This window comes from Ptychodera flava, chromosome 6 (assembly GCF_041260155.1).
Source record: "Ptychodera flava strain L36383 chromosome 6, AS_Pfla_20210202, whole genome shotgun sequence".
NCBI classification, from domain to species: domain Eukaryota; kingdom Metazoa; phylum Hemichordata; class Enteropneusta; family Ptychoderidae; genus Ptychodera; species Ptychodera flava.
The window spans coordinates 30,866,413-30,894,193 of NC_091933.1; the positions used below are offsets into that span (position 1 = coordinate 30,866,413).

At 35.6% G+C, this 27,781-nt stretch overlaps 2 protein-coding genes across 2 annotated transcripts in view; one reads left to right on the forward strand and one right to left on the reverse strand.

Moving 5' to 3' along the window:
• LOC139135504 (protein bicaudal D homolog 2-like) overlaps positions 1-27,781 on the reverse strand; it is a 63,937-nt gene that overhangs the window by 6,792 nt on the left and 29,364 nt on the right.
• Positions 736-8,464, forward strand: LOC139136003 (uncharacterized). The gene is made up of 4 exons (XM_070703823.1): positions 736-1,707; positions 2,735-2,816; positions 6,408-6,694; positions 8,437-8,464. Exons 1-4 carry the CDS (start codon positions 824-826, stop codon positions 8,462-8,464), a joined length of 1,281 nt encoding a protein of 426 aa, XP_070559924.1. The 5' UTR covers positions 736-823.

Here is a 27,781-nt window from a genome sequence, read left to right on the forward strand (position 1 = left end):
AGATTGGTTTCTGTTGAGCAAGCAAGCCTCCAGTACTTCATAATCATGTTCTACAATTCTTGACCTTTATTGGAAAGCCAGACAAGAGACACTCGGAGTTGGGATTTCCGTTTCAAGAGAGCTTTGCTATGGAAAGCCATAGCTGCCTTATAATGTATGATAACTATATGTCACCTTAATTAAACATTACATGATGCAGATATGACATTATGTTATGTAGTTATAGCATTATGTGATGAGGTTATACAATTATGTTGTGAGGTTATAGCCTTGTGTGATGATGACATGCCATTATGTGATGTGGACATGCCAATATGTGATGAGGTTGTGCCATTGTGTGATGAGGTAATGCCATGATGTGATGAGGTTATACAATTATGTGGTGACGTTATAGCCTTATGTGACGAGGTTATGCCATTATGTGATAGGGACATGTCGTTATGTGATGAGGTTATGCCATTGTGTGATGAGGTAATGCCATTATGTGGTGAGGTTATAGCCTTATGTGATGAGGTTGTGCCATTATGTGATGAGGACATGCCGTTATGTGATGAGGTTATGCCATTGTGTGATGAGGTAATGCCATTATGTGATGAAGTTCTGCAATTATATGATGTAGACTAGTCATTTTACTGTGTGGTTATTTCATTATGTATGCCAGACAAGCCATTACGCTTTGGTGTTGTATCTTTACGATGCTGACACCAGCCATTACGTTATGGTGACTCTTCGTTATGATGTGATGTTACTTCTTTATGATATGAGGAGGGCGCTATTTTCTTGTAGTTGAGGGCGCTCAATTTCTATTGAAGTACAAAGTAAAATGGAGGACATACTGAGAAGAGCGAATCTGTCAAGTTTGCTCCCCAGATTTCAGGAGCAAAAAATCGAAAGTACAACTATATTGTCCCTGACCGATGGAGAGCTGACTCGATTAGGAGTCACCACCATAGGCGATCGTGTGAGACTTAGAGAATTATGTAGCCCGGAAGCATCAAGTGAGTATTCTCCCAATGACACAACTGGCTCTGGTACCAGTACTACTACTAGTGGTAGTGCCAGTGTCACTGCAAGTACAAGCCGCATCCGCAGGGAGCGATCATTTTTGTTTTCGCCTCATCAGAATCCAGCCGCACACAGGCGAAATCGAGGAAATCGTGCAAAGAAATGTAAAAGGACATGGACTGGACAGTTTGTCTGTCTTGCTGACCGTAACGCCAGTAGCGTCCCATCTTCTGAGATCAAACAGATACTAACTCGAGCTGGGTTGGGACTGAAACGACTAACTTTTGACAGCGAGTGTAAAAGTAGAGACTTGATGGACACCTTGATGTCCGATGCCGGATTTCCACAACTACGTGATTGTGGGGGTGTAGAATTGCTTCACTGTGCATATGCTAAGCAATTAAAAGTGATCACATGCAATTGGTCAGTTCCTGATTTGAAAACTAATTTAGGCTCTCAGAGTAAGATATATATTAGACCCATCCAGAAAAACCTGTCTACGAAACCTATCAGTTCAGAGACTGACGAGACTTTGATTACTCAGACATGTATGGGCTGCAACAAAGAATTTAATATTCGTGAATTACGTGATCATCTGTGGACCTGTACAGCACGCTCTGATGAAGATGAAGATGATGTATCCTATGACAGGACTGAAGAACAGGAAGATCTGAACATTATTGATACAGTGGATAACACAAGGTAAGTAAAATGCTATAAAAGATTTGCAATGTACACTTATCAACTTTGTGTTGTTTATATCCTTTATGCAACAAGTATCTAATTGTATAATATTTGTGATTTTGTAGACAAATTCCACTCTCACAAGCTCAATGGGTTGCCCTTTGTGAACTATATAAATTATGTAAATTTGTTGCGTTGTAAACATTTTGAACAATGAAATAATTTCCATTTTTACGAAAACTTCTATCTATATATGTACATATATTTGCGTAACACACTATAGCTTGATGGCAAATAACAATAGTGTCCAGCAATTTCACCAATTTATACAAACTAATCAGCAATGAGTGAATAATGGCCTCATTACCTGATGATGACAGTTTTTGTGAGCAATGAGTATGGTTTACCCGCCAAATATTCAGACAACAATCTTACATGTCCATACCATTTATGTTTTGCAGCAGTGTCAATGAATCACATGTACATTGACTTGACATGAGATTTGCACATTGTATGACAGTTTGCAGTTGAGCTGCAAAGAAAGATGCAAAGATATTTCAATGTTATGTAAACAAATGAGATTAAATGTCTTGAACAAAAACATCCCATTGTTTTTTTTCATTTTCATTCAATGTTTTTATGCCTTAACCAATCTTGAATGAGCTTTTTATACTTTTGGCTTATAATCTTAATAACATTGTTGGCCTGTCCATTTAATAATCTCATATGATATAAACAATTCTAATAGATCAAGTAGTGATGTAAATGAGATTTTATTTTGTGTACATACCAATGATTGTATTGTCTGTGGACAGGTCAACATTTAGGTATCAGTTACCATACTTTATTATGCTAATGAAAGTATTTTAGGAAGATGATCTAGCTGACGTGAGTCTGTATTCATGTATCAGTATGTCATTCTGTCTGTCCATTCAGTTTTCTCAGAAATTACAATTAGTCAATGTATAATTCAGTGTGCTGATTTATCATGGTTGTAGGATGGAATTTCTTGGAATTCCTTAGTTCTATGTTTTTCTTTCTCCAGTGATACTGCCAATGGTACCACAAATATGATATCAAACATGGATGTCCAACAGTCTGCTGCTGCTTCAAATCCTGATAACACTGTAAGTAATTATTGGTGTACACAGCAAGACAACCAAGGCAGATTACAGTACATGCCTGTAACAGCATCTAATGCAGAATGAGGCAAAGTTGCATTTATTTATGCAAAGTATGTTAATGAGCATTGTTTATTTATTTACATTTAATGATAATGACTCATTATGAATGGTGAATATTCATTTCCCTCAAGCCTGCACTGTACATTATGTGCAACAGGGGCTGACTAGTACCTGTATCAGGTCCTGAAAAATAACCTCTGTTACAGAATCTGTATAAATTCAGATTTGAGGGCTGTATGCACAGTCCTGAATTAGGCCTGGTGGTGAAGGACTGTACACAGTGCTGTAATTTCTGACTGTATCCATGCAGACCTGTACACCGGCGTATGTACCATTGAATTTACAAACTAGGGCCTGATGCAGGGTCTGAAGATTTGCAGGATTTCACGTGTGAAAATATCAGACCCTGTCACAGGTCTGTGTTCACAGTACATATACAGTCCTGTAATACAGGTGCTGTACATATACGGTCCTGTAATACAGGTGCTGTAAGAGGCAGAGATTTCATACCTTGTCACAGCACTGTGTGCACAGCATTGTATACAGCCATACATACAGCTCACAGCTAGTACTGGATACAGACATGTTCTGTAGCCCCTGGTAAAACCCTGTGGTGTCTTTGCTAACACAGACCTATACCGCAGGCTATATCATGGCCTGTGTAGGGCCTGTCATAGGGGAGAATTTTTTTTTGCTGTGAAAATGTTTCACTGTGTGTGAAAACCTGATTTTATAAACATATTCCTTGTTTCACTTTCTTCACTTTAGATCTCATACTTTTGCAAGGAAGCAGTTACATTTTAGAGTAATAAACAAGATTGGATCTGTATTATAAAAAGAAGATAATAAAGGACATTAAGGAACAAAGTCACTCATTTTTGACATTATTTCTATTGCTTCGGTTTCTTTTTGAATATATAAATTTTAGTAATTATGTTTTTTCACAGAAATGGGCTCAGTCTATGTTAGACACAGCTCATCTCACACCCTGTCCATGGACACAAAATGCATGATTCCTGACGTAGATGAATTTTTGGTGTGAACCAAAATGGTATTTTATTATAATTCATGTGTTGTGGCCATGTACTGGATAAGAGTTGAGTTGTAACAACTTGTCATTGAGAATATTTCTGTTAGTGGGACAAATGAATAATATTTCATAGGAAATTCAAATTACTGAAATAAGGGAAAACAATGAGTGAGTTTGTCCTCTCATAAAAGATGTGTAAAGTTCCTGTAGCAGGTTGAAGCAATCTATCCTGTAAATTAGATTTTTGAAAGTAAATAGTTTGGAATAAGTTGTGAAACTTAACCATTAAACACACAAGGTATTACAGACAAAAGTAGGCTTTATATACCACCACTGTAAGGAGTTTGTCAATGCATGGCTGTCATGTGCAATATAAGACTTCAAATTTATTTTGCCAACCTCTTTTGATGCAGAACAGTAAGGCAGGTTGATTGATAGATTGATTGATTAAGATGTGTGTGGGAGAACATTTTTCGGTGTCACAGTGTACACATTCCAATAGTTTTTTCTAAGTCTGCATCTGTTAAAGGCCCACCAGCTGCAACTCTGCAAGATTTGTCTAACCTCAAGATATACTGTTCATTGGTATCTATAAATTGAATGATTTAGTCATTAACTGAGACTCAACAACTTGCACTTGTGGCAGATTAGGTAAGAAGTTTAAAAGACTGATTTTTTTTTTAGTCCCCACGGACATTGACTTTTAGGTTTGGTCATGTCTGTGCGTCCGTGCGTGCATCCGTGTGTCGGTCAGTCCGTTCCCACAGATATCTCAGAGATGCCCGGAGCAATTTCATTCAAACTTGGTACAAGGAGTATTTCTTATGTCATACATACGAACATTGATTTTTTTTGTGATCTGATTAAATATGGCCATGTGACAGACATTTTATTAATAAAGCGGGGACTATGTCATCGAAATGACTTCTTGAAAAAGACCTCTATTTCTAAAGCGACCACTAAATATGATGAAACTCCGTAAAGATATTTGTCACACACAGCTCTGATTGAACGCAGTCAGTATTGCACCAATTAATGACTAATTTGCATATTTGATGAATTTTTGTAATTAGGGTGATAAGTCTAGAAATACAGCAGTAAATTTGATGAAACTTGGTTCAGATCTTTAGCACACAGTCTCATATTAGTGTACAAAGACACTAAGCATTGTTATGGGGATTAATTGCCAATTTGCTTATTTAATGTACTTTGCTAATTAGTGGGCTATCTCCAGAACCACTGCATCAAATTTGATGAAGCATGGTACAGATGTTGATTTCTCTGTACCGTAATACTGAATGTCAATTAATTGCTTATTTGCATATTTGATGAACTTTCATAATTAGTGTGCTATGCCTAGAAATGCTGCATCAAATTTGATGAAATTTGGCACAGCTGCTGTTGATTTTTTGGGGTGTAATGGTGAGCATAGATATGTAGTAGTATCATGTTAATTAATTGCCAATTTGCATATTTAATGAATACTCATAATTAGGCTGATACGTCAAGAAATACTTCATCAAATGTCATGAAACTTGGTACAGATGTTGAGCTTACATTGCTTTAACATTTGAATGAAGACATTTATTAGTGTCATTCAAATTAATTGTTAATTTACATATTTAATGAACTTTCCTAATTAGGGGCTATGTCCAGAAATACTGCATCAAATTTGATGAAACTTGGTAGAGATGTTGATCTTCCAGTATTGTAATGGCATGCAAAGATAAGTTGTATTATCATGTCAGTTAACTGCTGATTTGCATATTTAATAAATTTTCGTAATTTGGCTGATATGGCGAGAAATGATTCATCTGGCAGCCCACCTTGGTTTTACGATGTCACCACCATGCAACTCATCTTTAATCACAGACCCAATTAATGAACCGGACTCCATCCTCTCCAAGGACTTGTAATCAAAGTACCGCTTAACAAGTGGGGACTGTGTCATTGATGGTGACTTGTTCATTTTGAATTCCCGCTATTTTCAAAATCTTGCCATACAATTATTTGTGAAAGTGGAATGAATCTTTTCCTTCCTTACAGTGGGTTGTGTACACGCACCCTTTACACAGTTGATCATGCTGTGAAGAGGCTGTCATATTTAGGTGTGACACCCATTTATCATTTGTCTCACTGAAATCTCCCAATGCTGTCGTACTTTGTGGATAATCAATCACACTTGAGTAAACATCTGCGAGTAAGAATATGTATATGAACTTATTTTTATCTGAATATAAAATCATAAAAATGATGTCAAAAGTTGCAGCTCATGGGCTTTTAACCTGATGTACATGTATGAAATAAGAAAAGTGTATATCCTGTAAGTAACTAATGCACAACCATATTTATATTTAAAAAATGTCAAGCAGTACAGGAGACTAAAAAGCTCAATAAACACACTTGGTGTCAAACACATAATGTATATACCGGTATACTGACATATAATACATACATATGTTCAATTTGTTAACGTAATGAATGTTATGTTTCTTTTTGTCTAGCCAAATGATGACAGTTTACCAAATGAGGAGACTGTGGATGATGTAGTGACTGCAACTTATGAATACTGTAACACAAACAGTGTATCAGATCCAGTTGAAATTTTGAAAATTTTTCAAAGTAAAATGGTTACTGGCCGGAAATTAGACATAGAAGATTCAGCTGTTCTTGTTGAAGGTGAAACAAATTTCATTATGGTTAACAGATCTAAGATCTTAAGTACAGCATTAGATGAGATTTGTTTGATTGACAATCCAAGACTGACTTGGAGGTGGAATTCTATGGAGAGGTATGTAATTAGCTTGCATGCTTTCTATGTGAGAGTTGTCAAGAACATTATGTCATTTTTCATGATTTTTGCCCTGTTTGTGAACAATACATCTCTGCAACAAAAGAAAAATTCATTCTGTTCATTAGTAAATTATTACTAAATATTGCTATGCATTGAAATTTACGTGGACACCACTAGGTAATGAGACTAATACACATCTACAAAAATTTCTACCAGTCTGTTCATTTATGGCCACCATGGCGGGAAGTATCAAAGGTGTCCTTTGTTGCCGCAATGTGTGTGAGTGTGTGTGGCTTTCTGTCTGTCTGTCCATCTGTCTCTCCATGGACGGATTTGTTCCACTCATAATTTTAGAACCATTGAGTCTAATGTCATCTAATTTTGTATGTAGCATTGTTATGAAAAGCTCTAGATCTGATTAGATTTTGGTGGGTGTGGTTTACTAATTAAATGCTCATTTGCATATTTAATTATATTCCGTAATTAGGCCATATCACAAGAAGTACTCAACGAAATTTAGTTGAACTTTGCACATACTGTAATCATCTAATGGCATCACTATATCACTATAGTATGATAAAAGTTAACATGGCTTGTTAGTCAATTAGTCATTTGCATATATATATATATATATATATATATATATATGTTAGACTGTGGTTTTTCAGGTTGTCCCCAGTGTTGTCGGTGGCGTGGTTATGATATATTCGTTTGTAGGATATTACACACGTACCAATCTGCTGGTTCAAATAGTTTATTATATCTGCACAACGTTTTGCGTTGTGCAGATATAATAAACTATTTGAACCAGCAGATTGGTACGTATGTAATATCCTACAAACTAATATATATATATATATATATATATATATATATATAATATATATATATATATATATATATATATATATACTGGTATATGAGTTTAGCGTGGTCCCTCCGGGCCATGTCTCAATAATTACTCAACAAAATTTATTTGGACTTTGTACATACTTTTGTCGCTTCTAGAATTAATATTATAATAGTTAAGTGGCCATCGCTTATTAATTAGTTGTTCATTTGTAATTTAGTGAATTTGAATAAGTAGGCCATATTTCAAACATTACTGAATCAAATTCTTTTGGATTTTGCACAAACTTTGATCATCTGAGTGCAATAATATGATAACAATTCAGAGGGTAGTGGTTGTTAATTAATTGTCATTTGCATATGTAATGAAATGTACTATATAGGCCATATCAAGAGAAATACTCCACATTAGCCTTCACAGCATGTAAAGAACTTGTATTTGGTGATGTGTGACACCGTAAAGGACTATTCATTTTATACCTTCCTTGCAATATAAGACATCATTTATTATCTTCATATCTTATTTTAGGCATTACTACTTGATTACTTGCACCCTGCCAATGCCATGTCGAACTTTAATTTTCTATTGTTTCATCATATATATCTTCAAAGTTTACATGGTGACCCCATAGTTTATTCCATATAAAGTCCAACATATGATAAATAACAAGAATTCATTTCTTTGCCTTTGTACTGTCTTCCTAAGTCATGCCCATTAACCACAGTGTCCACTTAAGTCTCACTGATTGAGTCCTAATTTACATAATTTTGATGCACATGTTGCCCAAAGTGTCATATGATCATTTTCCTTGATATAATGCACATTGCATTACAGAAGTATACCTGTCATAAATTGTTCATGAATAAACATGTCTTTTTTTTACACTCAGCTTTTTATATGAAGTTACTTACCAATAATTCTGCTACCAATTACAGGAAGCCAGGGACTTAGGTGGCCCAAGGAAAGAATTTTTTACTGTTGTTCTACGGGAAATACATGCCAAGTATTTTGAAAATGGCTTAAAACAACATCTTAAAGAAGACTATAAAACTGTTGGCATCATTATGGGTAAGTTGTACAATATTTAAGTATTTAATAGGCATGCCTTGTCTTGTTTCTCAAAAGTCCATACACGTACTTGTGCTGTACTACTTACTAAGACATATGATTAATCAATGCAAGTAAGTGGGAGTAACCCGTACATCTTGTCTCAGCCTCTCCATTTGAAAATCACAGCTAATCAGGTATGAAATTTAAACATGCAAAATGTGTAATATATGTTGACTTAATAATGTGTACAAACCTACCATGTCTAAATGTCTCATTTTTTAAAGTCAGATACAAGCCTTACCCTAACATGTCAAATTAATAAAATTTACTATTCAAAAGTGACTTCAACTGAAAAATATCTAATATGTAAACATAAATTCATTTGATTATACATGTTAGACCAACATGTTTGATTTCAACATTTATGGAAAATTCCTCTGATTTGACAATTATTATTAGTTTCATAATAACAAATAATGCCTTTTCACCAACTCCTGGCAATCACTTCAATTTACAGGAAAAAGGGTCCAGTTGCAGTTCTGACTCAAATTAATGGTGAATACTCACAGATACAAGGAGTGTGCTTATGTTTATTGTGTGTTGGACTTGTCCTAAAAAGTACTAACTAACATTCCTTTTCCATAGAAAACAATTTCTGCTGGATACAAAGTGTGAAATAGCCTTTTTAGCTACTATGGACTATACAGTCTATAGAAGCTATTGGGATGGGTATCCGTCCAGCAGCCATCATCAGTCTGTATGTATGTACGTTTGTGAGGATGTCTGTCTACTCAATATCTTGATAACTGCAGTACTTACAGACTTGATATTTGTTGTGACCGGTAGAAGCAAAATATGACTATGACAAACTAGTATTTTTTCGTTGTTTGATATTGTTGAAAATATGCAAATTAGGTCAAAACCGTTTTTGGCAAAAAAATCATCTTCTTCATAACTGCTGGTCAGACAGCTTTGATATTTGGTATACAGGATGACCTTAGTGAAACAATTTCATATAGTTAGGAAATGCTTAATTTTGTGTTTGGAGGGCGATTTTTGCCATTTATATGTGTATGTAGGGTATATAGAGGGTCTGTAAGTATGAATCATACTGAAACAATTCTTCTGCCATAAGAATATTGCCAAAGGACCTCTGCACTTGCTATATCTGGTATTATAGTATGTACATCCTCTCTGCCGTCCATGTCTAGAGTAGCTTCAGGGACATTGGCCCTATGTTTAAAAATGTGATTCTTTGGTTCAAACTTTTCTTTGCAAGACTTTAAATGAGTTTTTGTTACTCAATGTATAGGATTAAGTACACTACAAAATGGAAGAATTCCACAGTTCATGGGTGAAGAAGTTCGTCAAGAGCTATTCCAAAGCCCCTTTCCGTCACCATGTATTGAGCAACTTAGACAAGGATTTGACAAACTTGGCATTTGCAAGGTGTGTCATATACCCCGGTATTTAGCAACCAGGCTTCCGTATTTATAACTGATACACAACAGAACTTGTCTGGTATTTCTCTACTCGCATTGAATATTTCAATATTGCTATTAGCCATCATGGATAACTTCCTTGTTGGTTCTTGTTTTGTGAAATTGTTAAAAAGATGCATGAACAGGCATGATTTTAACCTATGTCTTCAAAGGGGCAGTTAGAAAATACTTGAATGTCATTTTGGCCAACCACTAGTTACACGACTTTGCAAAAATCTGGAATTTTTCCGTAGTGCTTCATATTTTGCATGGGAGAAAAACTCCGAACAAAATGGAGCTTTAATGTACCATGTGATCAAGAGCAAACCATTGTTGTTATGGATACATCCAGTAGATATGCCAACAATATGAAGATATACAGTTGGCCGTTTACGTGTCATTGGGTCAACAGGGCTAGACATATCCATAACAACAATGGTTTGCACTTGATCACGTGATACAAAGCTCCATTTCATTCTGAGTTTTTCCTCTTGACTATCAGTTAACAATACACAGTACTATAAATATCCCATGATTCGTTCTGATTTGTACCATCAGAGATTAGCCAGTAAAGCCAGTCACACGTGGAGGGAGAATTGTAGACCACTAATAAAAAATTTTACAATGTACTTTTGAGACTCTTATTGTCAATTATCATTTCAAATGATTTTTAGCTCATATTTGGTATGTATATAAATACAAATAAGAACTTATATGGTGAGTCAGTGGCGTCTGAATGTATGTATGTATGTATGTATCATTGTATGTATGTATGTGCGGATGTATGTCTGTCACATGCAAAAGCTCCCAAACCGCCATAAAATAATATTACCATCACAGTATTTGGTCTACAGGTAGACCCAGGGGTTGAGATGTTACGTTGTTCAAATGAACATGTCAGTGTCATAATATGCAAATGAGGTAAGAAAAAGGGGAAATCCTGCAAATGTGCGGGAGTGGTGGCAATAACTGAAACAGCCCACACATCTGAGTTGGAAATTCTGTAATCTCTAACCTATTTGTATGCAGTGTACCTATTATGTGCAGGAGTGGTGGCAGTGACTGAAACAGGCTATCCACTGACCTTGAGTCATTTCTGTCATTGTTCATGAACTGATATGCTGAAACATGAAGGACTGCGCTGAAACATTTCTCTGCTAAGCCTGTTCCTAAAGTTGACCTCCAGTACCTAAAGTTTCAGACCTTATTTACTTTTGTCATTCTTGTTTTTCTGGTTTAAATATTTCTTGATGGACCAATTCAAACCAAATATGAGCACACTGTCCTTGATGGTATTTTTTAAAATCATGCATTATTGAGAGAGGAGATACAAATGTTATTAAATATTCAAGCAATTGCATAACCACTGTACAGAAAAGTTTAAAGTAAAGCAGAGATACTTGAAGCACTGACAAAAGATGCAGATTTTTCTACTGACAAGACAAAGAATATTTACATGTTAACTTTCAACAGAGATTGGCCACAGAGTTAGTCATCTGCTTGTTTCCTCCAAAGTGTGACATTTGCAGTACATGCATACTGCGCTTTCTTTAAATTTTCTTTAAATTTTGATTTTGAAACTTAATTCATGGTAAAATTTCCCTACATACTTTTCCTATATAAAAATTAAATAATTTTATCCTTAGGCTTGTCAGTATTTAAAACAGAAAAAGGTATTAAAATGGTAACCTTCGATGGTACAAATCATGGAGAATTGTGGGTAAAATATTGTACTGTGCAATAGACATGCTGGCAATACTACCTTACCAAAAGTGATTTGCATTTTCCAATAGTTTTCGCTTAACTTAAGTACTGGGGTATGTGTCCTTGTGTGTTCTAACAATGCACGTGAAACAATTTTAGTGTTAAATCATATTGCTATGAGAGTTGTCTTACAGGTTACATAATTTGTCTCTTTTTACAGCTTGCAAAGAAATTACCGCTTTTGCTGCATTTATTTGTTCCAAATGCCAACAGTGCTCTAACATTTAGAAAGCTGAAAACTCTTCTGAAGCCAAAGTTTAGTCCTGAAGGATCCAATAATCGAAAACTTGAAAATGATGTGTATGCCATCTTTATCGCTTATATGAGAGAAGCTGCAGGCAAGTGCTTTTACTGAAATAAATAGATTCTATCACAAACAAGTTTCTTGATGTAACATAATATAAATTAAATGAATATTTCGTATTAATCATGGGCTAAGCTTAATGGTCATAATAGAATGTATTAAATAGTCTCAGAAAAGGAAAGAACTGGTCTTGTCATCAAGTTGTTTGTTTACTTGATGGACAAACCAAGCCACTTTAGTGTGGCATTAATATGCTCTATACTGTATTGATGTTAAAAAAGTCATCAAGACATGTAACAAACAATGCTGTCTTCTTGGTTTCTTGTATCATTGTCATGTCTGAGATGGGACAACATACAATCCTATTTGAAGAAAGGCAACTGAACTATGGTCAAACTGTTCACATTATGCTAATCATCAAGCTATACTACAGTACTGACTGAACTTTTATGTCTGCCTCATTATCCAAATCATTTTTTGACGACAAAGTTAATTAATTGAGGAGGCTATCTGGTAGGGCATGCATATAAGTGACGTCATTTCCATAAAGACACTTCCGTAACATTTTTTTTCACACTGTTATGTAACAAAAACAGAATTGCAGAGTAGTACTACCACAACTATTGGCTGGGAATTGTGAATACTTGCTGAAATGGATTTCATGCGAGGAAATCGTAGAAATATCTGTAGAAAGAAAAGGAGAGAGTGTGTTGTGAACATGAAATGATAACACAATTTCAATATACTGTAAATGCCCCTTCGTGGGAATTGACTTTTACCGTGCATTAAAATGTTCGGTGTGGTAGACCCTCCATATAGTTAGATGAAGTAGTTTTGGTCCCAAGTACATGGTGTTATTTCTTTGTATAGCATTAAATAGAGTGACGCAAACAATTTTGATGATATATAGTCTTGTCAGTGTAAATTCCGTGCATGGTGGACTTGTGAAAAATACTCATTTTGCATTTGTGGAGGGAGATACCGTGCAGTTCGACAAGTACCGGTAATAATGCCTAAAATTGATCTCTGAACATGATGACTCTATATATTCCATTTAATGGAAAGTCCACAAGCTTTCTGTTTTTTCTTGTACATTGAATTAATTCACCTCTTTGCCACTTTGTTCTTTTCTCAAGTCATACCCATTAGCCCCCGTGTCCACTTAAGTCTCACTTTGCCTGTGTTTATAAAACATATTCTGTCTTCATTTTAGGTGGTAGGAGATGTGAAGGTGATTTAACATTGAACCATATTCTCAAGTTTGTTACTTGTGACTATGATGAGCCTATTCTGGGATACACAGAAGGTCCAGCTATTGATTTTTTGAAGTACCAAACAACGCATCTTTTTTGCCAACAGCAAATACATGTATCAACATGCTGAAGCTGCCAAGAGCTACCCATGATCATCCTCTGCCAGACAAAGACACTCTATTTAAGCTGTATGATTATGCATTTTCTTGTCACTACTTTGGTGCAATATAAATGTATAATCACTTCTTGTTGCCTGAAAAGACTCAATCATTGGTTGTTATAATTTGCCAGTATTTCTTCAACAGACATACCAAATATCAAACACACACCTTTCCAATTGTCCAATTAATAGAGCTTTGCAGAAAAGGGATTTATCATTTTGTACAAAAGTGCATCAGTGCTTTAAGGTATAACACATTGTGCTTTCATGGTGATAGTTTTGGGTTTGAAGAACACTTAATTTTACTTTGTAATTCATAAACTATATGTGACTTAATTCATATAATTGTCTTTCCTATATCATGACAATGTAACTTACTTCAATGACATTGGTGTTGATGGTCTTTTCAAAAAGTCCACCAAGAATAACAGTAATTGTTCTGTTTCCTAATTAGTTAGAAAGTTCATTATATACCTTTTAAATCAAAGAGTTTGTTAGTCCCTGCACATGAAGTCAGCCGGAGTTATAGATTAGGTCCTCTTCGTTTATCTGTCTGCAGCCATTTCTGAGATAGCCCTGAACTGATTTCGTTCAAACTTGGGATAAAGATAAACTACTATGGCATACAATACACATGTCAGTTAATGCTTTGATGTGATACAATATGGCTGCGTGACAGCAAATTTGTTGCGATTCTTTTTTCATGTCTTTGAAGTGTAACATTAACTTAAAGTGACAAAGCTGGTCATTTTTCATAAATTTTGTTTGACTTGTTGAAAGATATTGAATAAATGGGTGACCATGCTTATATTCGACCCTGATTTTAGACATGATAAATGAAACCATCGCGAAAATGAATTATTGGTCATGACCATCAATTCATTTTCATGATGGTTTCATTTGTCTAAAATCTTGGTCGAAAATATGCATGGTCACCCATTCATTCAATATATGTCACAATATAAGTAGTATCTCGTATCAAACAAAATTCATGAAAAATGGCTGACTTTGTCCCTTTAAACATTCCTGAATCAATTTTGTTTTACACTTGGCACAACAAAAACTTATCATGGTGTTCATATGCGAGTCAATTTATTTTGTTATCGTCCAATGTGGGCATATGGTACGTTGCACTCAATTTTTTGAAAAAAACAGTTTGTCACATTACTGGCTGGTATCATTTATTGTGCTGTTTGGGTATTTAATTCAAAATTAGGTAGAAAATGTACCATATTTAGGAGGAGGCACAACTAAAATGTTAGGCGTTTGCTTGTAAATGTAAATTTTCAATGGTCAGAGAGCATCACAAGTTTGTTTAGGCCGCAATTGCCAAAAGATGTCAAGTATTACTATTGCCATTGAAAAAACCAATGGCCATAACTTTACTCTCCCAAATGCAAAAACATGGCTGCCACATTACCATTTTGATGTGATTTTTTACATTAAAAATTCACCCCTTGCCCCTGTATTGAGGCTGCAATACATATAATTCAGACACCATAATTCAAAGACCTTAACCAAGCGGGGACTGTGTCATCAGCGATGACTTGTTGAATATAAATTTTCATCATTTGTGAGAAGAAAGAAAAAATATGTTTTGACTTGTACAAGGAAAGTACATATTAGGCCGTAGATATGTTTAAAATATCCGTATGTGTTTCTTATGTCACAGCGCATTTGTATGTTGTATAACTTGCTTGAGGTAGGGAGTGGGGTGGGGCTTGGGAGTAGGCACTTGTGAGATTTCTTAAGGCAACACCAGTTTCATGCTAATAAGGTCAATGATATTCTTGGTTTTAATTGAAAGCAAATTAAGGACAGACAGAATCAAGCTGAAATATAGAACAACAACTGTTTTTAGTGCCTTGGGATGATGTTTTGAATCATTTTGACCACTTGGAAAATCGAGTTGACAATGTGAATTTGAATCCCATCCAAATGTAGAACAGTATTGGGAAGATCTGGTATGAATATTACTTGTATATAGCTGTTATCAGTGCATGTGTTTAAATTGTCATCATCAGTACGGTTAGTGATTTGTAGATATGGCTGGGACAATGGCAAGGAAAAATGTCCAAATTTTTGTACTTGATAGAGGTACTCAAATTTGGAACACAGCTTGCAAGGTCTTTCCATTGATTTTCTCAGATATGCAAAAATGTTGTATAAAAGAGTCAAATACTCAAAGCCCCAATTTCGATTCAGGCAAACGTGTTATTTGCTGTCATTTCAGATTTTTGAGACAAGCTTTTAAAATGAAATTAGTGTATTTTGAAATACATTGAAATTGTTCAGTCTATAAAGGCAAAAATGTTTACTTTTACAGTGTTATGTAAATCAATAGCCAGGTACCTAACCACTCAGTTAAAAGCAATCAGCGTTGTTTTACTTTTTCTTTGATGACTTTTGCTGATGACCTTTGATGAAGGTTGGTTTTGTTTCGGGAATATCATCATGAAATACTACTAAGAGTAATGAGAGTAATTCCATTGACAACAGGTGATTAATTCAGAAACTTTTACACTTCAAATTTATTTCCACCATACATAGCTAACTTTTGTTCTAAAATTCCGGACTAAAGTCTACATCTACTTTGCATGTTTGAAATGAAAGCAATGTTAGTCTGTCTATAGGCTGTTATAGTGGTGAATTCTCTAAGAAAGTGTTTTTGTGGGTCATTTATCAAGAATAGCTCGGTTACATAACCAGCTGGCAAATGTGCTCTCTCTGTAAGTTGCTATGTTCAGTGGAATTCCACCTTTTTACCAAGTTTAATAAACATGTTATACTAACATACTGGTTTTCACTGTGATATGTTTATCATTGGCATTATATAAAGTAAATGTTGTTTGTATTGATGTCTGTGAGTTGAATGCTGCGGTAGTAAGACCACTTATGAACACGGATGTAACTTATAAAATAAAGTCAGCCAGGTGACATATTATGGCCATACATGTCTACACAAACTTTTAAAAATATGTTGCACAAGACCAAATGATTGCCATACATGCAGTAAACTGTGAAAGTTTCAATGAATGACCTTACTTGGCAACAGTGCTAGTAAGCAGGCAACATAGGACATTAAATCCCACTGGGTGGAAATGTAAAATTTAGGCCACTTTACTGTCTTGCTTCTGATCACAAATATCTTTTTGAATTTGTGTACGTTGAATTAAGTATAAATCTTTTCTATAGAAACTTAAAATATATGCCTTTGAATGAATACTGTCACAATTGTACTGAGATTGTTATTACAAAATTAAGTGGAGATGTTATCTTATGATTTTACATGATAAAGGATATGTTACTTGATCATCAACAGAACCTTTACAGTTTCAATAATCATGATAATTCAGTACTCTAAGTAACACAAATTTGTGCTTGAATTTCAAGCATTACAAATGTACAAACACTGATTTGGTGCTAATTTCTATTTGATGGATTCACGGCAAAGGGAAATATCAACATGTAGGAGATAGTATACAACAACCGTCACATAGTCTTAAAGCAGAGGTTCACAAAGGTTGAGTTTTAGCTCACATGGTTACGCCACCTGAGCTGTTGTTGTGGCATTTTCTGTCTGTATGTCTGTCTGTTAACATGATATGTCAAGAAAGGCTGAACAGATTTCAACCAAATTTGGTACAGAGGTTCAAATATTAAACGGCAACATTTGATTATAGTTTGATGGGCGTGGCTTGCATATTTCTGAAGTTATCACATAATTTTAGTTTTTCTGTTACATGGTTGTCTGTGTAAAGCATGATGACCATAGGGTCATAAACTAAGATTTACTGCAACAAATTTCATGAAACTTACCATATAAGCTATTTTCTCAATAATGAGATAGTGTGATGAGCACCATATCAATTGAATGCTAATTTGCATTTAATGAACTTTTGTAATCAGTAAGCATCACACTTGAAGTAACATTGTACAGATATTGATCTGAAAGATACCTGACTGAAGAGTGATATATTTAGCAGTACCATGTTAATTAACAGCTTATATAACAAATATATATGTAACTTGCATGGGTTTTTAAACAGAAAATGGCCAAAAATAGTGGTTGATGTTCCATTCTAAGGTTTCATCAACTTCATTGGTTTGATCACAGTGTGTCAGGACTGTGGTTTGATTCATGGGAAAAGCCAAGCTTGGCGCTTTCAACACATGATACAGCAGGGACCATTTCCCAATGTGGGTATTGTATTGTTCGTTGCTCATTGACGTTCATGTCGGATGATGCGTGTATGTGCATGAGTGAACAAACACTGTGATACCCATTGGATATGGTCATGTGATAAAAGCACCAAGCTTGGCACTTTTTCATACGAATCAAAATCCAAAAAGTTGAGGAAGCCCTAACATGGAACTTCCGCAATTATTTTGGTCAGTTTTGTGAAAAATAGGGTGCATTAAAAATGGCAAAAATTGAGTTTCTTGAATAAGCGATCCCATAGCTAGCACATCTGTAAAAATCAGCCTTGGTAAACTTCTCCTTTCAGAAATGTATAAATGCAGTAATTGTGTTTTAAAAGCTGACTTGCACTAAGGTTACTTTAATGGTTTCCCAAAGAGTTTTGAATAATTGATAATGCATTCCTATAAAGGTCAATACCATAATTCTCTGATGACCACGTTGGTGATATTGCCTGTGAAAGGAGTTCCAAGCATTCATCACTTAGTTGCAAGGAAGGACCACTCAACATTGGTCTGGATTGTTCTACAAAGTCATCGACATATCCTTCAACACCATAGTTGGGAATTTCAGTCTCAGATAGGTCTACCCCAATAGGATTTTGCAACTGACCTGCAACCCATAGACGAAGTGGGGACGAACCCACTGTCCTTATTCTGTGACAAATCCAGGCATTTCGCCAGAGTTCCAGTTTGTTATTGATCCTGTCCAGAAACACATAATGAAGGGCTGTAATGTGAACAGGATTTAATGGATCCAGCAGGGAATTGTCCTCCATAAAGTGAAATAACTGGTAGTATAAGGCAAGCACTCCTTCATATATATCACGCCATAATCTTTCAATTCTCTGGTTGTGAACGCTGCTACCTGTTATCATACTGCCACGATTGAGTCCTCGCGCCTGTAGCATGAAATCTGCAATTTCAACATTTTCCATGCCTTGGTCTGAGCGAACCCTGCTTGGAACACCATAGGATCTAACAGCTGACTTAAAGCATGCTAACAGGGTATCTGCTCGATTATTATCACTGCACTTAGCATTACAGGAAGTCGACTGAACCCATCTATACCACCAATGATGATCATTCTCCATCGTATCAGTTTGTGATTAGTATCAATATGCCAGAGGTGATTTGGACCTTTAACATTGTATATTCGACGCTGTAACCTACCACGTTTCCTTGCTTCAACCCCATCTCCATCTATGCGGCATACACTGTCCCTAAGTCTGACCCGTTGCACTTTATTCCACTCTTTTCCATGAGCAAGTGCTTAAACATGTTTTGCCCACAATAGGGGAATTCTTTTGTTAGTTCCTCAACATGATCATCAAGTTCTGCATCTGAAATGTCACTAAACATCATTTTACTGAGACCATACTGTCCCTTCGACGGTAAATTGTTCTTTCTGACACCATGAGCATTGAGGCTATTTCTGAGATCTTGAAACCTTGGTCCAAATGAGTTTCCAGTATGTCCCTGGTATAAGAAATTCAGGAGCACCACATGCACCATGCACTCGGGGAGGATTATGGCAACCAAATGTTAAACATGCTGTACGCAAAGCCATTTGATCAGTAGGATTTTTCAAACCTAGCAAATCCATTTCATAGCTTGATAATTTACATACAATATCAGGCGTTATTTTCTCCACTTCGAATGTCCTTGATAGCTGTCAAGGTTCAGTTGATGCAGCACATCAGAAATACTTGTCAGTGACTCCATATTTGAAGACTGCAAATTCCCATTCAATATGGCAGACTGAACATGAAGCTATGCACTATGGGATACGTATAGGGCCTAATGTCAGTGAGGACCGTTTGTCATCACATTACGACACTTCACAATCTGCTCATCACACTATGACATTTTCCAATCACATAATGCCATAACCTCATCACATAATGGCAAAACCTCGTCACATAATCATGTGAACTCATAATAGAATGTTATACCCTTCTCACATAATGCTTTACCCACATCAAATAATGACATGTCCTCATCACATAATGGCAAAACATCATCACATAATCATAACATCATCACATAATCATAAGCCCTAATAACATAATGCTATACCCTTTTAACATAATGCTGTAACGTCACCACATAATGATATGTTCTTATCACATAATGCTGTAACCTTATCACATAATGTCATAACCTCATCACAAAATGCTATAACCTCATCACATAATGACATGTCCTCATCACATAATGGTATAACCTAATCGTATGATGGCATGTCCTCCTCACGTAATGCTATAATCTCATCACATAATGACATTTCCTCATCACATAATGTCATAACCTCATCACATAATGCTATTATCTCATCACATAATGACATATCCTCATCACATAATGTCATAACCTCATCACATAATGCTATAACCTCATCACATAATGGTATAACATCATCACATAATGACGTGTCCTCCTCATATAATGGCGTAATCTCATCACATAATGCTATAATCTTATCACATAATGACATATCCTCATCACATAATGCTATACTCTCATCACACAATGACATATCCTCATCACATAATGCTATAATATCATCACATAATGACATGTCATCATCACATAATGGCATAACCTCATCTCATAATGACATATCTGTATCATGTAATGTTTAATTGGGGTGACATATAGTTATCATACATTATAAGGCAGCTATGGCTTTCCATACTTTGCTCATAATACCAAGCTTTGTAATGCACTTAGGGTTCATGAAAAGGTCATGAACGCTTGCCACACATCCAGCTCAACCAAGCCTCTTTCAGTTCTATCAACAGGCATGACGGTATATCCACATTTGCGTTGTAATCTTTTTTTCAGCAGCATATTTACCTACTGTACAGCTATATTCCGTATAAGGATGGAAAAGGTGTGTGGACAGAATAAATTTCAGGAATTTTACACTAATAAGATCACCGTGCATTTGTGTATGCCTGTGAGGGCAAACAAGCTCTCCATTCCACACATGGTTCAAACTCGCTATTCCACACACGGTTCCTGCAGTTACACTATGGATACTACAGAAACTAATTTCCTTTTCTTGAAGTAGTCTGATGTATGTGTACAAACAAGTACACTAGAAACACAAAATTTGCAGTAGAGCCTCTCACAAATTAATACACCTCAGAGAATACCATGCAAGGCTACATGTATCTATATCTTAAAGGCATGCACTCACTTAATTTGATAAAACCCCTTTGTTTTCTAGGAGGCAGCAGATTGCTACAGAGAAATGTAGCTGAGATGGGTTCAAGGCTACAATGAGAGAGGAACTACACCTACGTGTCTATGAACAGCAAGAGCACACACATCAAAATGGATGAAAAGGTTCACATGAATGAAGTGAAAATCACCCTGGGATCATAAACTGCTCTGTAGCCATGCTTACATGCTAACAAGTGACTTTCATATTCAAATTCAAATGGTTTGGATTCTGGTGAGAACGGCTAATTGCTAACGGCCATCTTTTCGCATATGTCAAGGCATCTATCACTATACCATTTATGCTATGAAAAATTCCAAGAGATAATACATGTAGTGCTCTGGACATCTGGCGCTTTCAAGCTTTACAACGGCATCAAAACAAAGTCAAGAAAATGATTGATACTGTTACTGAAATGAGACTTTGTGGAGAAGTGTGGTATCTTAAATCCAAAACAAAATCTGGCAGTTTGACATGACCAGCACCTGTATTATTTAATACAGATAGAATTGCTACTTATTGAAGAATCTGGCAGTGTCTAGTTACCTCCCACTTGATTACCATCAACTCATAGACAATCACATTGCAGTACCAGTACACTTTCGCTATAGTAAAGTTTCAGAAATTTACAAACACTGTCCAATTCTGCGCAAATAATACAACAACTTGGTGACCAGGTTGATTCATGCAACTGTTCGTATCATGTGTAACTCCTTGCTAATTTTTTTGTGGCTGCTATAAAAAGATGTGGGAACATGAGTAGCCACAGAAATACAACAGATGCATGACATTTTTCAGTGAAATCTGATAATTAATGATATTTCTGAGAATAGGACACCTGGCAATTTGTAATATTTTGTCTGTGCCAGTCTGATTTCATAATGATAATATTTTAAATATTAGACAATACTCATAAATCTAGTATTTTAAAACACGTTTGATGACAAAGCATGCATCAAAATAATCATGAGTACTACTGAATCTAAATGTGTATTTGCTGGAGATCATTACAATATATATATATATATATATATATTATATATATATATAATATATATATATATATATATATATATATATATATATATATATATATATATATATATATTGCAATGTAGATGACTTTGTATGATAAAGTGGGGTTTGCTGCAATTTGAATCCATAATGCGAGGACAAAAACAAATTTTGAATGTACTAATGAGAATCTGTATGGAAAATTGCAGTTACTAGCTCTACAGGACATTTCGGACTAACAATTTATAGAGAAGAACTTTGTTTCTATCAACTAAGTTTAGAGCCGTTCATCATTACTACAAATAATTTCTCTTGGTCGTTATCATCAAGGTCATATTTCACTGGACAAAAACCACCTATGGCAATGAGTCATTTGAATCAGAAACATGGCAAATGGCTTTGATAAAAAGATCAAAAAATGTCAATTGGAGCATTCAGCCATAAGTAATAAATAAAGCACTGATCAGTATGCCAATATCCCAACTGCAACACTTTGTAATGGAAAGACATTTGTTACATAATCTTTTTCATATGGTACATTATTGATGGCTTTATCAATAATAATTGTATTCATAGCTTGCTTCTGCATAAATGCATATTGTATGTTGGTATATAAAGTACTGTGATGAATATTGTTTTTCTTTTAAGCACAGACATTATACAGCATGTGTCAATCACAAGAGTTAAATTGAAGTTATATTGTAACTATTTGACATGAGAAATTCAAATATGTATACAAGTTTGAAAAGTCAAACTCGTTTTTCATTAATTGTGAACAAAACAATCCCCAGATTGCATCCACCATATTGAAAGTAATTTTCCCTTTGATTTCTATCATGACAAGGTTTCAGCAGGTATACCAGGTTGCAATATGATTGTCATACATGTAATTACCTTTTGCCCTGTTCATCTCTCTGCCATGGGAGGGGGGCCCGGGGAACTGCTGATCACTACTGGTGTGGGAGGAAGTGGGGAGGGGCCTAGGGGCTCAGGGAACAGTTAAACTAATTACTGTGGGTATGACACTTGCTGTGCATGTTCACTGCCATATGGTTGATATTAACTACTGGCCAGTTTGAAACTAGAAAGACTCATACCGGATATACATACACCTCAAATTACATGCACCCAAGATTAATTTGATGTTATTGCTGCATGTTGGTGATTATCATTTAGCAGATGGGTGTGGTGACAATGGGAACAGATGTTTAAGGAGCGCTGTTCAGGAGCATACTTCAATTGTCCACAACTGCCATCACCAGACACTGTTGTTCAGAGGGACAGAGTCAGCCATTTTTCATGAATTTTGTTTGATGCGAGATACTACTTATATTGTTTGACATGTTGAAAGATACTGAATGAATGGGTAACCATGCATATATTCGACCCCAGTTTTAGACAAATGAAATGAAACCATCGCGAAAAATAATTAATGGTCATGACCATTAATTCATTTTCTCTATGGTTTCATGTATAGTGTCTAAAACCAGGGTCAAATATATGCATGGTCACCCATTCATTTAGTACCTTTCAACATGTCGAACAATATAAGTAGTATCTCGTATCAAACAAAATTCATGAAAAATGGCCGACTTTGTCCCTTTAATACATGTACATGTGAATTCCATGGGTGAAATACATGATACACAAGCCACTGGTGTGCATAGTACAGTTTGTGATTTACAGTATGTGCAGGGGTTTTGATGCCTTGAGATTTCAAGTGAATTCACTGATAGATATTAGTGCCAGTGCCTTGGCGGATATACATGTACTTGTGAGTTGAACATGTACAAACTATGGTGTGATGAGGTAACAGTATTCTTGCACAGTGCCACCACCTAGTCATCTACAGAAACAGTTCTATTGTTCTTTTGCATACATGTAGTACGGTAATAAATTCTTTGAAAATATGTCTGTTGATTCCTGACTAGTAGTAGCATCTGTAGATTCTCAAATCAGATTGACAGCCTGGCTTACTGGAAATAGAACTGCTACTAATGGCAATAAGATACAAATATGAGTTTAAGTATAGTTTTTTAATATTATATCCATTCTCACATTTTCTCCTGTAAAGTTCCATCTTTAACTAAGAAAACAGTGGTAAAAAATAGCGCCAATGGCACTTGATCACAACTGGCACATTGTGAAACTACTCTATCTCTGGGTACACCTGTACATGAAATACTGAATGGGCAGGTGCTGCGGGTTTGGAGTTTGTCAGTAAATCCACACAGAAAACAAAGTCCCGAAGTAGCGAATTCCAGCCATTTTCAAACCACACTGTTTGTCAGTGGGGTAAGCAATATTCGCAAAAATCACATTTCCAGGCTAATAGACTATGTTTTACGAAATCACACGTCCTTATTACAAAATAAAACGATCTTTGTCTTTAAATCAATGCGCCAGTAAACAGGTCCAGCAGCTAGTTATGTCATCAAGTCTGTAATGTTAAGGGTCATAACAAATGTGAGAAATCTAAAACATTAAATATGTTGTTTTTTATCAATTTTATTACCAAGAGCGCATGAAAATCTCTGATACTTTGAATCAGCCATCCTGCATATTTGTAACATTCATCAAAACCTCATTTCTGTTCCACAACTCATTAAATAGTCCACAATGCAGGATTGGTGTACATTCCAAAACTACATATATGAAAGACCCCTAAAATCAATTAGTTAAAGGGGGGTTAGAAATTTCCAAAAACTATCTAACTGCTGCTCCGTTTGGCTCCATTTTTCGGAATCGGAACCTTGGAATTAGTCTGAATATCTCTACCAAATATCAATGCAGTCTGTTCAGCGGTTTTTGACTTTTTGTCGTTTACGGAAAATGGACACTGTCCCACACCGGTTGAAGCTAACCCTATATCACAACTTCCAGTTGTGATAATGACCTATGGTCATTATGTTAAAAAATACCGCCAATGGCGCTTGGACACAATGACCGCCTAGTATTATCAGCATTTATCAACAACCCCACTCACTGTGAATTAGACACACCACAAAGTCAATGAGCAACATATAGCTGAAAGACTATTTTTCACATTGTGATTTTAAGCTCATTTTTATGAGAAGAGACATGCATATGTATGGAGAAAAAGCAGAAGACATGTTTGTAAATTGTTTGTTGAGTGACAATCATATATGCATCTCTTGAAATTTTGTGGATATAAGGTATAACAGTAGTGTAAGAATAATGAGGTATGAATAAGTTAGTAAAGCTAAGTTGACAGTAATTAAGATTACAAAATTATACACTAAACTGAGGAAATCTGAATGAAATAAATGTTGAAAAGTTGCAAAGTCATGGTCATCTTTTGTCTAATACCTTGTGTAAGTTCATGAACTTTACATAAATCTTGCTACAGATTTGTTGCTAATGGGCAATAACTGTGTTTCAGATCATTTGAGAGCAATCTATCCATGACAGGTTTAAATTGTAATATACTTCTATTTAAAGGAGAGAAACTTCTCAAATAATTTTTTTCCCTGTAATTTGCTGTGAGAACACATGGACAGATGCTCAGGACTCTATGCTGGTGCTACCTTGATAACTAACCTACAACTTGTAACGTCATTGTCTAACCTGTTCACCCCAATTTCCTGTAGACAGGTCCACACTCTCCATTGATAACAATGGGTTTGGGCCATACCATTGTAGTGAAAGACTGTAACATGTGAGGTTGTGGATACTTAATCTCTGGAATGTCAAAGTCTGTATATTGACACAAGGATGTTTACTTAACAAATGCCTAGGGTCATCTCAAAAGTGAGAATCTAAACTATGAAATATGTTTTTTTAATGCTTTTGATGCCCAAAAGACCATAGAAATCTCTTATACTTCGAATCAGCCATCCTGCATATTTGTAACATTCATCAAAACCTCATTTCTGTTCAACAACTCATAAAACAGTCCACAATGCAGGATTGGTGTACATTCCAAAACTACATGTATGAAAGACCCCTAAAATCAATTAGATAAAAAGGGGGGTTAGAAATTTCCCCAAACTATCTAACCGGCGCTCCGTTCAGAATTGGAACCTTGGAACCAGTCTATGTATCAGTATCAAATATCAATGCACTCTGTTCAGCAGTTTTTGACTTTTTGTCGTTTACGGAAATGGACGACATCAAACACCGGTTGAAACCACCTCTATATCACAACTTCCAGTTGTGATAAAAAGTAGGGTAGTAGAACATTGAAGAATAGTGCGTTCAATATATCACTTTAATGCATTGCTGTTACCTTTGATGATACCGGTATATGGCATTGCCTGAGTGTGAAGGTACACAAAAAATGGTCTGGGCATGTTTCATGATAAGTGACATAACAATAATGGAGAGCATTTGTATTAGTTCAAGTTTTGTTTTACTCATTTTCCTCAGGTCAGTTTTTCAGCTTTTCTGCTGTACCATCACGTTATGGACATCATAAACAAACAAACTAGGAGAGTAATAGACATGACATGCATGTCAGAGACAAGTACACCAGCATGTTACATGTTATTACAGATAAGCATTCTACATTCAATTGTATAGGTTCAACATTTTCCCTTTTATTTCACCATTAAACCATTCTAAACAGGTAATGTCTTGGACATCAGCCCTAAGTGAATCATACACATGACAGACCTGCAACAGTTGAGGGATAATGCATGATATCTCATATAGCTATACAAATACTGTGAAAATCAATTGCACAACTGGCCCTCTATTTTTAATAGTGATTATTTTCTCCTCATTCCATGTAGGAATAATTAATTGGTATGATTCACATACTGGGAAGAGTAACATCAACCCTTTGAGTGCCACAGTCAATTTTTGTCACCTTCATAAAATGTAAGACATATAATTTTTTTTCCAGATTCAGACAATTTTTTTTTTCAGATTTATCCCAAACCACTGGTCAAAAATATAGCAAGTGAAAAGTTGTGTCCATTTGATCCAAAATTATTTTGAAAATAACAGAAAGATTCATAAAAATTGGTCAGACAATTACAGCTCTCAAAGGTTGATTTCTTTCAAGTAGTTATATAGAGAATAAGCTATATCATCTCTTTCTCTCTGCTGGAGTTCTTTCATATTCAGTAACCACCTGTTTTCTAACATCTCATCCAAACTGCTGGACTGCCGTCTTGGATGTTGTGTGTATTGATTTAGCATCCAAACTGGAAGATCCAGACTACATGTGTGTGCAATGGCACCTTGCAATGAAATCCGTATATGTATATCATACATGTAAATAACCATTGTATTTTATAAGAAGCTGCTACGTGATGTTAATACCCAGCAAATTCAACAGCGCTTTGTGAAAACAGAAACTGAGTAAGCTTGTGTATACATGTACAAGTACCGTATATGGAGATGTAGTGAACTTTTCATACATGCTGATGAGAATTACAAAATTTACCAAGTGTTTTCAAAAAGACTGGCATGAAAGGTGGCTGGTCAAAACATGCCTTTATTCTCAGTTACATGTATACGCTTGCTTTGCAGAATTTCAAGATCATCTTTCGATAATTGAATGAGAAATAAAATCCTGCCGGCAAATCTGTCTTCAACAGATGACTGCAGAACACTTTGAACAGCACAGTCAGAACTGCAACATGACTAAAATGAAGATTGTAAAGTGTTCCTCGTGGCGTATCCAACATTATCCAATATAAAGATCTACAGGGTATCCTACAACCTACATGTAAGAGCTAACATGGGTGAAGAGAGTTGTTGGACATCCTGACCATACAATGTACATGTACATATACGGTAATATTGTACA